At 57.8% G+C, this 12,072-nt stretch overlaps 5 protein-coding genes across 5 annotated transcripts; 2 read left to right on the forward strand and 3 right to left on the reverse strand.

Annotated features, from left to right (window-relative positions):
- Window positions 1-160: 160 nt before the first annotated feature.
- On the reverse strand, window positions 161-936 carry TRAVEDRAFT_170431 (uncharacterized protein). The gene is made up of 2 exons (XM_008042326.1): window positions 798-936; window positions 161-737 (listed from the first exon to the last, which is right to left on the reverse strand). The coding sequence occupies exon 2, from the start codon at window positions 729-731 to the stop codon at window positions 168-170; it is 564 nt and encodes a 187-aa protein (XP_008040517.1). The 5' UTR covers window positions 732-737; window positions 798-936; the 3' UTR covers window positions 161-167.
- Window positions 937-1,180: 244 nt separating this feature from the next.
- TRAVEDRAFT_170434 (uncharacterized protein) lies at window positions 1,181-3,284 on the reverse strand (the record flags this gene model as incomplete). The annotated part of the gene is made up of 6 exons (XM_008042327.1): window positions 1,181-1,489; window positions 1,553-1,633; window positions 1,694-2,032; window positions 2,088-2,447; window positions 2,507-2,586; window positions 2,714-3,284. 6 exons carry the CDS (start codon window positions 3,282-3,284, stop codon window positions 1,343-1,345), a joined length of 1,578 nt encoding a protein of 525 aa, XP_008040518.1. The 3' UTR covers window positions 1,181-1,342.
- Window positions 3,285-3,672: 388 nt separating this feature from the next.
- On the forward strand, window positions 3,673-4,916 carry TRAVEDRAFT_73057 (uncharacterized protein). Its single transcript, XM_008042328.1, has 3 exons — window positions 3,673-3,991; window positions 4,149-4,358; window positions 4,414-4,916. The coding sequence occupies exons 1-3, from the start codon at window positions 3,734-3,736 to the stop codon at window positions 4,726-4,728; spliced, it is 783 nt and encodes a 260-aa protein (XP_008040519.1). The 5' UTR covers window positions 3,673-3,733; the 3' UTR covers window positions 4,729-4,916.
- A 153-nt stretch (window positions 4,917-5,069) lies between these two features.
- Window positions 5,070-8,729, forward strand: TRAVEDRAFT_65700 (WD40 repeat-like protein; the record flags this gene model as incomplete). The annotated part of the gene is made up of 7 exons (XM_008042329.1): window positions 5,070-5,458; window positions 5,657-5,723; window positions 5,785-5,806; window positions 5,861-6,053; window positions 6,755-6,910; window positions 7,325-8,143; window positions 8,193-8,729. The coding sequence occupies exons 1-7, from the start codon at window positions 5,210-5,212 to the stop codon at window positions 8,727-8,729; spliced, it is 2,043 nt and encodes a 680-aa protein (XP_008040520.1). The 5' UTR covers window positions 5,070-5,209.
- A 518-nt stretch (window positions 8,730-9,247) lies between these two features.
- Window positions 9,248-11,639, reverse strand: TRAVEDRAFT_127701 (uncharacterized protein; the record flags this gene model as incomplete). The annotated part of the gene is made up of 8 exons (XM_008042330.1): window positions 9,248-9,550; window positions 9,618-9,687; window positions 9,754-9,911; window positions 9,967-9,982; window positions 10,066-10,361; window positions 10,442-10,522; window positions 10,578-10,705; window positions 11,507-11,639. The coding sequence occupies 8 exons, from the start codon at window positions 11,637-11,639 to the stop codon at window positions 9,248-9,250; spliced, it is 1,185 nt and encodes a 394-aa protein (XP_008040521.1).
- Between the last annotated feature and the right edge of the window lie 433 nt (window positions 11,640-12,072).

Below are 12,072 nucleotides of genomic sequence, written 5' to 3' on the forward strand. Positions count from 1 at the left end.
AGAGTCGGTTTTACAGCCCGCAAGATGTGCGTGAAGCAACAAAGCAAGAACAGATCTCCAGAGATACACCAGCCCAGCGCCATGTCCACATGAGCCTGGCTATGCGAAAGAAATCAGTAAGAAAGCTACGAACTGAGAACTGTGCACTTACGCTCCGCCCCGCCGCGTCAAGAGTCGGACACAGCAATGGTGTTCTCCGGTCCCTTCGCCGTTTCAGCCAGCTCCGCTGTCTCCTCGACCTGCTCCTTCGTCAGGCCCTCCAGCAGCACCTCCATCCGCCCATAATCCTCCTCCAGCACCTCCAGTTTGTCTCGTAGTTTTCCGACCTCCGCCCTCAGCTCCGGCTCTAGCGCCGCGCGACTCCTGATATAGTCGTCCATGCGCGAGTCCCGCCCCGCCAGCAGCGCGTACTGCGCCTTCCAGCGCGCCGCCTCCTCCTCCGCGCGGCGCACGCGCGCGTCGTACATCGCGCGCACCATCGCGAGCCCGTCGCGCGCCTGGCCCTCGGCAAGCTCTGCGCGCTCGAGCAGCGCGTCATTCTCCTTGGAGACCTCGCCTGCGTGCGCGGACGCTTTGCTGTACAGGTCGCGAAAGAAGTCGCGGTCCTTCTCCGCGTCGGCCTTGCGCCGCTGCAGCTCCGCGTTCGTCGCGCGTAGCTGGGAGAGCTTGTGCTCCCACTCGGCTTGCGTGGTCGGCAGGGGCTCTGTCTGGTGCTCCTCGAGCTCGCCCATGTGTTTCTGTAGGATGGGGACAAGGTTCGTCAATGTACTGTGGGGCACCGTAAGTGTTGCACTCACCAGCGGTGTGCGTGGGTAGCTGCTTTGAAGGTGGGTAGACTACTTTGACAAAACGCTTTCCACGGACGTGTAGGCGCAGAATATGGCTGATATGTCAGGAACGACAACGTCTGACGGAGGAGATGGTGGTAAGCCCAAACCTCCCGTTCCTGTAGAAGCGCCCGCCCCGCCACCATGATGGCTTGCTCGGCAAATGCCACCGGCGTTCATGCTGTTCACCGGGTCTTTTACGCTGAACAGGGCAATTGTATACATCCAGCTTTGCAGGCAGAGCGCAGAAGCGGTTGTAAGTACCAAGTGTAAGTATATAGCTGGACACCAAGCAAAATGATATAACACCAAACGACCAACTCTACAAAACAAGCGTCCACCCATATAATTGATTGATACACACCTCAAAACATAGTCCAAAAAAGTCGTACATAAAAAGCGCTATTGATGATATCCTATGCGTCGCAGTCAAGCATGGTCGACATGCTCGGCCACCATCCGGCCAGTCGTATGACTGTCTGGCTTACCGCCAACCAAAAATCAGTAGCCGTCGTTCACCTACGCCGGTTCATCACGAAGCAGCCCTCGTATCCGAGGACGTCTGTAGGACTCAGCGTGTCCCGCCAGCGACCTGAGAGGTTCCCCTCGGCGTTGCCGACTAGGAATCCGCGGTATAGCCACCGCCCTCTATCTCCGTCGACCTGAATAGAATGAGTATGCCTGTTTCGTGGAATGTCATGCGGGCTCGGACTCAGACGACTTACATATTCTTTAGACAGTATGATAAAGCCGTCGCAGGGTCGTACTCGCCCAACAAGGTTGAATTGTCCCCAAGCTGAATGCCCCTGGAATGTGATACATGGTCAGGGCTCAGAAACGCTTGAGAGACTGCAGGATAATCTCACTTCTCCTGTGATGAAGACATCCGCCAGCCGCCCCGGTGGCGGTTCATCCATCTTCTGCAAGCTCGCTAAGCTTGTATAGAATACAGGTTCCTCTCGTCCAGACTCCGTAATGGTCACGCCGTCAGAGCTCTCAGAGTATTGACAGCTATTGGGCAGATAACCTCGGAGAGGATTGCCGGGAGCCAGCGGCCGTACTTCCGATGTACCGGGTCCGTCAACCGCGTACAAATGGTGTTCTCTGAGTTTCCATAAATGAGGATGGTGTGCGACTAGGCTTCGTTGTAGGACGGTTGGTGGTGCCCCAGACAGTAGCGCTGCGTACGCCGTAAATTCCGTGTACTAAGTTTCGTCGTATCAATTGGAGAATGAACGTGCGATAGTGGACTGAACGTACCGTGAACAGACCCTCCCAGGTGCCTTCTAGGCTGCCAGAAACAAAAGCGCCTGAGAACGCAGCACCGAGCGGCTTTGTCGTATCCGCCAGATGCAGCCCGCGCGTCCATTCCGCGTGCCACTCTGCACTGCTCGCTCCAGGTGCGAGGCTCGGAGGGGTGGCGGTCGGGGGCTTCATGTAGTGAATAGTGTCCCACGAGACGGACAACTTGTTAGCGAGAGTGAGGTAAGCGAGGATCGCGGGAGGCGCTGGCGCTGGTGGTGTCATCTTCAGCGGTACGCCGAAGTACTTTATCGCACATGCGCCGCGAGCACGGCATGGAGGTGCGAATATGTTCCATGGTGGAGTACATAGCGGGTACTGAATGAGATATAGATAGTTTAGTGATCGTATGCGTTACGAGAGAAGGATCCACGAACCTGATGCGCGCCCAAGGAAAACAACTTTAGGATCCCCGATGCTTCTCGGAACGTAGTGTCATCGTCGGCCATGTATTCGTCTAAGAAATGAGCAATCACCATTCGCACACACGCTTCGGCAGGCCAAGGTCGTACATGTGCCGTGCCGAGGAGATCGGACGGGGTGTATTCGGTCTCCGAGGACAGGGGTAAGGGGGAACCACTCACCGGGTCGCAGCATGTACCAGAAGAGCCATAAGGCAAGCGCCGAGCGCTCGTCGTTGGGCGGCCAGAGGTCGATCTTGACGGACCAGGCGGCGAGGGAAGCCCCAGAGGGATGGAAGAGGAACTCCTTGAGCCAGGCATCGAACCCTGCGTATTCTCGGAGTTGCCGGTCGTTCCTCCCTTCGTTCTCGAGCATCATGAGATACGCCATCCAGAGTATAGACCGGAGCGCATCGCGGTGTGTTGGGCTAAGCGTATATGAAGTAGCGAGGGAATCGGTGCGCCGGCGGATGCGTTTCAGCAGTGTACATCGTAGCTTGAATTCTTCGCAGATGTCTTGTGGCGTTATGGTGCGGTCAGATAGCCTCTGAAGAGCCGCGGAGGTGTCGAACTTGTGCGCGAAGATACGAGACCACAGAAACGGATTGGATGCCATGGAAAGCGCAGCGTGGGTGCGGCGGTCGACGCTGAGGAGCGCAACGATGCCGTCGGGGGGCCCGAGGATGTTATCCGTCGCAGCGAAGAAGGCGACATGCTCGAGGACCTCCTGGGGGATGCTGGCGAGGATGGACATGGCTGCTCGTCGAGGAGCACAACGTCCGGACTTGTCGGAAGCGGGCCTTACAAAACCGGCGCTGGAGCGCCCGAGGACACAGCGGAGATCCAAATCAGGCCGGTCATATGATAACATTTGATTAAATGGCGATAGACTGCACCTTCCATATCGAGTATAGCGCATTCTCACGCTCCCCCGCAATCGTTGTGGCGATCCACAACCGCCTTCGTTCTCTCCCTTCCACCACCACTTGACCACAACATTGACGATTCACTCGTTCCCTTGACCCGCCTCCCCCATTGACATCTTCCGCACAGAATATCTTTTTTAATCCTTCAATCATGGGAAGTGGTCGCTCAGCACTACCAGCACATCTCTCCAGCAATGCCAACCCAGGCACCTCCAGACAGTCCACCTCTTCCCAATCCCGTCTACTCCCAAGACAACGTCCCAATCCTCGCCCCCGCATGTCTCGCTCCCTTCAACCCACCGTCTTCTCGCGCGACTCTGATCCCAGCGTCCAAGACAGCCTCTGGTACGCGAACGACTTCATGCTCGGAGCAGGCATGGTGATCATCCAGCCCTCGACGGGCAAGATGGTCATCCTCAGCGACCAGTACCAGGACGCACGTGGTGTGACCCGGCCCTATTGCTTTCTTCCAAAAGGCAGGAAGGATATTGGAGAATCATTGGAGCAGACCGCGCTACGAGAGGCGTACGAAGAGGTGTGTTCATCGTTTCGTCGCGTCCACCGCCTGTATCCTACACCCCCATCTACACTTTAGCCACACACATAACCTTCTTTGACTTCTACCACGATTTCTGCCCAAAGCTATCTTTGTTCTCAGTTGTCCAACGTGATTGGCTAATTCGTGCATGCAGTCTGGACTACGCGTTACTTTCATGCCCTTGATCATTCCCACCCATGCGCCAAGTCCCCCAAGTTCGCAGAACACCCTACACAAATTGCTTCCCTCCACGGAACCCATTTACATCGATATGCACAAGTGGAGTGCAGGCCACTTTGGTAGGACTGACAATGGCGGTGAATATCTCACGTTCTGGTATGTCGGCCAAATACCGGAGAACCCAGTACGTCTCTCTTTGCTTTATATCCTATGACGAACCAGCTAACATGCTGCTCCAGGAACTCGAGGCCGACACACGCATGCCAGACGAGGTTGGCTACCAGACGCACCTCGTCGATTATGATCAGGCGATGCAGTTGCTTGCCGGAACCAACCTGACCGACATCGTCGACAAGGCGTACCGGCTTTGGCACGCGACACACCGGCAAATCCATAATCCTGTCTGGCAGGAAACCGTGCGCACAAAGTTGGGCATCGACCCAGCGAGTGTGGCGGCGCAGGTGCCCCCGTTTCCCGTGCAGAATGTGGATGAAGGGCGGAGGTCGCACTCCTCAGCCGAGGGTCGAGAAGATGGCAGGACCGCTGCACGGTAGAACAGCCGGTACGTCTCGGGCTCTATTTCGCCAGGGGTTCTCGCCGCGTCGGGATAAACGGGTGTACAGGTATGGATGGAAGTGTATCCCTAGGTCGTTATGCTGTTCCCGTCATTGCTCTGTTCTCACAGCCATAGTTGTATAATACCATATCGTAACTGTACTCATCTCATGAAAGTTTCTGCACCTCGCATCATGCACCGTCGATGCATATATGCGTTCACTGGAAGCCTATTATGACAGCTGCTAGAGAGAAGTACAGTCATGTGGCCGCGGCCCATATGGTGATGCCGGCCTCGGCTAGCAGACCTCAGCAGCTTGTCTCCCTTCCCCCATCACCACCCCGGTGTGAGTGCGCCCTCAGTTCTCCAGGACCCGCACCCAGCCTCGCTGCAGCAACCCGGCCCCTTCACGACCTCACGACGTCCCAAAAACTCCGTTATATCCGAACCCACGCACTCAAATTCGAAGTCAAATCGCAATGGCGCCCTACACGACCTCGCTCACGCTCTTGATCGCCCTGCTCGCGTCCTGCGTCCTCTCCGCGCTCGCGTCGCCCTTCCTGCCTGCGCCCACACAGCTCACGCGGGTGACGCGTCCCACGCCGCGCCAGGACGATGCACAGCCGACGTTTCCGGACGAGCCGCCGTCGTGCCCGATCTGCGAGCAGAACTTCGCGAGCATTGATAGCTGTGCGCAGGCGGCACCTGTGTTGGCGAACTTCTCGATGGTGAGTGCATTTTACTCAAATTACATGTAGCGCGGACGGGGCTGGGGAGCTCGGTGTGGTGAGAAAGAGGTCGGACCCTTTGGAAGCTCGTATGATCGAAGCGCTCTGGAATTAGCGTCGGTAGCGCACACCCCGCACTCAGCTTTAAGAGTACATCTGCACGCGGGCAACCATACTGACATAGTGGGCACGTTGCAGATCATCTTTAACCCCGGAGCGTTCATCGACGTGATCAAGTGCGCTTGCGCGGACACTTTCCAGAGCGGTCAGTATTTCGCGCGTCTTCCCAGTCACCTCATATATCTGACAGCGATACTTCCTTACAGCGTACCCGCAGTGTGTCGACTGGTACGTTCTGTGCTGCCGTTCTGTATATCCACGCGATCTTACATCCCTTCTTAGTTTCACGCAGACGAATCAGACGCAGTTCCTCAACTCTGACAACCTCCCGAGCGTTGTCGAGGGGCTCCGCAACGTCTGCGCGCTGGAAAGCACGCTCCTCGGTGGAGTCGCGACGGCGGACGGCGAGGTTACGCCCACGTCCAGCCTTGCTGCGGCCACCCCTACGGGCTCGTCAAGTGGCGCATCACCCTTGGTCAGAACATGGCCTGCGATGCTCCTGGTTGGGGTGTCATCCATGATCGCTCTCTTGCTCTGAGCTTTCCCAGATGAGGACGTTGCGTTCCTTTGGATGACGGTTGACGTCGTATTTATACCCTATTTGACTCTGTCTTGTCTGTTGTCTGTTGTGCTGCTGCTCGCTTACGACCTGTTACGACCCTCTACGATCTTACGACACCTCACGATACTGGTTCCGTCTTACTACCCGTAGCACTTCGTAGCATCGAAGACAACTGTTCCATTCGCCACCCACGTGGTGGACCCTCGTGGGATGCGTGTGATTACGCGTTGTGGCTAAAGTGGCGGTCCTGATGGGTTCTGAGCAAGTCGACAGCAGTTCGCGGCGGCGCAGGCAAAGCAGCGTGGCCCTACGCATGTATGCCTCGTCCGTACTAGCAAGCGGGGGGACCGAGCAGGCCAAAGTGCACTGGTCGCCAAGGACGGACAAAAGGCGGTGGACGCTTTGTGGCGTTGCCTGGAACCTGCGAAATCGGGCGGTATTTTAATTATAACGGCAGTCCTCACTCACGTGCAACGCCTCTCTCTCTGCAACCACCACCATCCCCGCTTTCGCTCTCCACATTTCCTCTGCTATCACAGTAAACTTCACGACGACAATACGAACTGCCGATGGACAACAATAACAACGCGGTCGCGGGGCCGTCGGGCTGCCAGACCCCCGCGCCGTCGCGCAAACGCGCGTGGGTGCCGGGATCGGTGACAAACATGTATTCCGCGGCGAAGCGACGGCGCATGTCGTTTGCCGATGATGTTGACCGCGACTTCGAGGCGCACACGCCCGACTATGAGAGGGCTGGAAAGGTCAACCAGGTGAGTGTTCATCGGCCTCGGGTTGCTGCACTGTTACGAAGACCGGGGAGCCGGTCGCTGCGCACGCTCGATCATGTAGCGACTTGATCGGTACCGCGCTGGGACCCGTGCACGGATGCGAACAAGGGCAAGGGTCTCAGCTGGTGGCAGAGCACACATGTAGCCGCCATCTCCTTACACATAAGTGATTGTAGCAAGGACCATGGTGATATAGGCCGTACATGAGCTTGTGGCGGAGACGCATCGTAAACTAAGACGCTTGTGGTCGTCCAAGCACGCATATAGTCATTACTTCCTCATCGTATCTGCCTAGAGATATTGTACGACTGAGCCGAAGTACGAGTTGTAAGGAGGTCGACTCTATATGAGGTCGTGGCGGAGTGTTCCCTAATGCTCACATTGCGTCCTTGACAGGCGGATCGCTTCATTTCGGCACCGCAAGACAATGCGATCCCTCTCCAGACGACGCCGCGCACACGGCGAATAGCCAAGATCTTCGGTCTCGCGGACGAGCGCATCCTGAAGTACACCGACACGAACGTAGAAGCGTCCACGAACTCTTTCCTGGGGCGTCACCGCTTCAACTACCACCAGCTACTCAAGAAACCGCACCAAATCCCGGCAACATCTGCAGAGGCGCACCTCGGTGCACGCAAGCAGTTCGTGCTTGCCCTCGATGGACCAGGAATCCCATCCGACCTCTTTGCGTACCCCATCTCGTGGTCTATGCGGAACTCGATCGCGGTGGCATGCGGCCGGGACGTGTACTACCAGAACCTCGACACGCGAGCGATCACGCACCTGTTCAAGCTCCCGACGAACCGCGGGAAGCTCATTACCATCGAGTGGGCGGAGAAGGCGCCGAACTTGCTCGCGGCCGGCACGTCGAGCGGCGATATCCAGCTCTGGGACACGGATACCACGACCCAGCTGCGCAGGTGGCAGGAGGAAGAGTTCGTCGATGTCGGCGGCATGGCCTGGTGCGACAGGATCCTTGCTGTCGGCCTTGGGGATGGCATCATCAACCTATACGACCCCCGCGACCCGGGGCCCATTGGGAGGATAGAGTCCCACAAGGACAAAGTGCACGGTCTGCGATGGCGCCATGACGGGAACTATCTGGCGAGCAGCGACCAGCAGGGTGTCGTGCAGCTCTGGGATTCGCGCGCGAGCAAGTCGCTCAGTGCGACCAACCGCTACCGTAGCAAGATGAAGCACAATGCACCTATCAAGGTATGTGTTTCTGTCTTGCTTCCGAGGTCGTCATGCTCACTATGTGTAGGCATTGGCATGGTGCCCCTGGAAGCCCGAGCTGCTTGCGACGGGGACGATGTACCCCGACGGGAAGATCCGCATCTGGAACATCAACACGACGCCCGCCGCGGCGCCCGCGACGCACACAATCGCGCTCAACACCTCCGTCACGTCCCTCCTCTGGTCCCCGCACTGCAAGGAGCTGCTCTCCACGCACGGCATGTCCTGGCAACCGCGCGCGGGCGCCACGGAGTCGTGCCCCACCCTCCCCGCGGACGTGGGCCCGAACAGCCGCGCGCGCCGCATGCGCGACCGCGAGCGGCCCGTGTCCGTGAAGACGGCGCTCACGAACTCGCTCACCGTGCACTCGTACCCGAGTCTCAGGCGTGTGGTGAGCGTGCCCGCGCACACGGGCGCGGTGGGCCATAGCTGTCTGAGCCCCGATGGGACGAAGGTGTTCACGATCTGCCCGGCGGAGGAGGCGATGAAGATGTGGCATGTGTGGGGCGTCGCGGACGCGGGGGAGAAGCGCGAGAGCGTGTTCGACAAGTGTACGATCCGGTGAGCAGTTGGGAGGGCGAATGGACTGAGGTCGGGACTGAGGGCCGTGCGTGGACGAATTTGTGCGATGTGGTTCGTAGTGCTTTGCTTTGTGTGTACGATGCTCTCTGGTACCCGGCGGCGTGCCGCCGACCGGTGCTCTTGCATATATGTACTGTATGCTCTGCGTGCGGATTAGTGTCTTGCTACATGCGCTATGAACATAGTTGACTATATGCTATTGGCTGTCGCACGATATGCAGCTCGGGTTTCGTTTGCTGTCGCTGTCTTTGTCTTGCATGTTCCGAGGATCCCCTCTCCGTCCGTGTTTTGTGTACACACTTACTAGTTAGAAATGCATCTGTCCATACACTATGTACAATCCAAAGACCGACTGGCTGTGGTACAGCGGTACACACACATTACGACTATCTCGAGCTCGAACAAAGGAAGGGTATCGCCGCGCAAGCGCGGCACGTCCACACAGCATGATCAATCATGAATGGTCCAGCACAAGAATCGTTCAAAGTTCGTTCATCTCTCTCACAAAAGCGCCCACACGAACGCCGCACACACCGTCGCGCCCCACATCGCGAGCCCCGCGCGCACCCCAGCGACGGCCGCCGCGTTCGACCCGGAGCCCGAGCCCGCGGAGCCTGAGGCCGAGGCGGCGCTGCCCGACGCGGACCCGGTCGCGGAGACCCCGGCGGTGTCGGACGCGAGGACGGTCGTGCCGCCCAAGACGGTGGGCGTGAGCGCGGCGGTGTTGGAGAAGACCTTGACGTAGTTGATCTCGAAGTAGGCGTCGTCGTACGCGGTGCCGTTGTTGATGACGTTGTCGATGTACTGTTCAAGTTCAAGTTGGACATATGAGGATGGGTGGCAGCGTCGCGGGCAGATAGGAGGGACGTACGCAGATGGAGACGGAGCTGTTGCCGAGCGGGCCTCCGCAGGTCTGCTGGTAGATGTTCGGCTGGCCGGCGCTGTGGAAGTGGTGTGGCGACGGTCAGCAAGAACCGCGAGGAGGGGCGCGCGCGGAAAGTGCGTACAAGTCTCCGCAGAGGGTGATGTCGATGACCATCTGCTGGGGCTTGAAGAACTCGCTGATGTTGCAGGACGAGGACGGCCACGCGGCGGAGGGCGTGCCCCAGGTGCTCGGGTCGACCGTGTTCCCGCCGCTCGAGACGTCTGCGGGGATGCTGTTCCTCTGTTATTTGTGATCAGCGCGCCGCAGCAGTGCCCTCGGAAGGAGTGGCACTTACACCCCAGAACCAGATGCTATGAATAACACACGCGTCAATACACTATGCACCCTCACACGCGACAAGTGCCGCGAAAAACGCGTCGGCGCATGTACTCACAAGACGCCGGATTCGTCGAACTGCGCGCCCCAGACGCCCCCGCCGTTGTCGTTGAAGCCCTCGCCGTAGCTGTTCGCCTGGGTTTCCTGCACGGTGCAGCCCTGGCTCGAATTCTGGCCTGCAGAGCAATCCGTGCCGACAGTCTTGCCGAGCTGCGTAACGCCCGCTGCCTGGGAGCACCCGCCGATGGCATGCAGAGTCATTTGGTCGATGGTCATCTTGTTCACGCCTTCGAGGATGTCGATTTCGCCACCCGCAGGCCAGTTCTGACCCATAGTCCAGAAGGACGGCCATACCTATGGAGGTGGGATGGGACGTTAGCGGAGGTTGTGTGGGTTCGTGGAAGACGGGGCTGTGAACGGAGGAATGGACATACGGAGCAACCGAAGGGCAGGTGCAGCGCGTCGAAGAGGAAAATACTGCCGATGGGGAAGAAGTCGTGCGAGATGATCTTGACCTGCGTTGTATGTCAGCGCATGCGCCGGCCGCATGCTGGTGTCTGTGCTGCTCACCGAGTTACGCTTGAAGTTGAACGGCACGAAGGAGGTGTTGTCGACCTTCACGATGGCGTGTCCAGCGGCGTTCACGAATGCGAGTTGCGAGGCGGTTGCGTTCGCCTGGCTGACGAAGTTCACGTCGCCTGTCATGCGTGTAGTTAGTTTCGCGGACCCATACAGCCATGTGTAAACGACGAGACTCGGGTCACCAGACCCCAGACATTTCCTGCTCCTTGAGATTAATGTGGGCCAAACGCTCGTACGCAATAGGCTGAGCTACTCGAATGACACCCACAGCGACGACGCGCCCTTGCTTGTCTTGCTTGTCAAATGTCAAACGCTAACGTCGTTCACAGTTTGATCGCCCACCAAGGAAGGGTGAGAGCCTTGCTCTATTGAGCAAGGGGCCGACGCCAACCACCGCGAGCATATCCGCATGTTTCCAGATAAATCATTTCGATAACACGGTAATGACTGAAAAATGCCACCACGTTGTTTCATCATGCGCCATGCTTCGAACATACAAATAACATTGTGTAATGTGTGGAACATCGTGAATACATGCTTGGGACATTGAAAATACCCCGTGTGTTCAGCATGTTTTCACGATATTCCGATCACCAACATACAAAGCTCATTTTTTCAATTCTCGCGATAATTTCAGTATGTCGTTGAGAAGAGCATGGTTATTTGCCCGCGGTGAACCAATATACACTGCCTGAGCGTGGACGGAGGGCGCTTGAGTGACCCAAATGCCATGTTGGGTGCATTTTCGACCTCGCATGCCTAGGTCTCCGCTCCCCGAGCTTGGCAACGCGTAGGCTGGGCGAGGGGCGTTGAGGAAACCCATATACCATATCAGGTTGGGCGCACCCCGCACGCTTCACGGGCACAGAATCACAGCGGTCTTTGAACATGAGAATCGTTGTGAGGGGGAGACGCACCGTTTGTCGTATTGTCGAACCCGTCGAAGAAGTCCCAACCATTGAAGAAGTTCGTCCCGGAGAAGTCCTTGACGAGGTTGAACGCGGCGAATGCGGGCGTAGTGGCGGCCAGGAGCGCGAGTGCGGCGCGCATGCTGAATTACGGTTTATGCGGACGGTGGGAGCGGATGTGGTGGCGGTGTGGTGGTGACACCGAGCAGAAAGTTCGTTGTTCCGGGCTTATGTAGGAAGCTAGACGCTAGGGAACGTGCTGCGATCTCTCCGGCAGAGCAGGGAGGGGTCGGCTTCGGGGGTATGAGTCGTCGAGGTGGTGGAGGAGAAGAAGGGACCTGCGGAGGCGTTCACGCTAAAATTATGTCGGCGTCTGACGGGAACTGAGACCGTCAACATGTGCACCGTGAGAGTAACTGTAAATATACCTCGTCCTATAGCGATGGTAGGAACTGCCGTCCACATCGGCCTTCGAGTGGGCTGTGGCCGTGAACGCCAACATCGAGAAGAGCTCCAGATTGCAGAGAACCTTATGGTGAGTCAGAGTGTCGGGCGCGACGTCAAGCTGAAGTGAT

The sequence above is a fragment of the Trametes versicolor genome (assembly GCF_000271585.1).
Source record: "Trametes versicolor FP-101664 SS1 unplaced genomic scaffold TRAVEscaffold_8, whole genome shotgun sequence".
In the NCBI taxonomy this organism is placed as follows: Eukaryota; Fungi; Basidiomycota; class Agaricomycetes; order Polyporales; family Polyporaceae; genus Trametes; species Trametes versicolor.

Excerpts from the sequence above, each read along its gene's own strand:
- TRAVEDRAFT_170431 (XM_008042326.1), bottom strand. The coding sequence starts at position 731 with ATGGGCGAGCTCGAGGAGCACCAGACAGAGCCCCTGCCGACCACGCAA.
- TRAVEDRAFT_73057 (XM_008042328.1), top strand. The coding sequence starts at position 3,734 with ATGTCTCGCTCCCTTCAACCCACCGTCTTCTCGCGCGACTCTGATCCC. Across the intron at positions 3,992-4,148 it reads TACGAGAGGCGTACGAAGAG|TCTGGACTACGCGTTACTTT; the intron begins GTGTGTTCATCG and ends TCGTGCATGCAG. Across the intron at positions 4,359-4,413 it reads GCCAAATACCGGAGAACCCA|GAACTCGAGGCCGACACACG; the intron begins GTACGTCTCTCT and ends ATGCTGCTCCAG.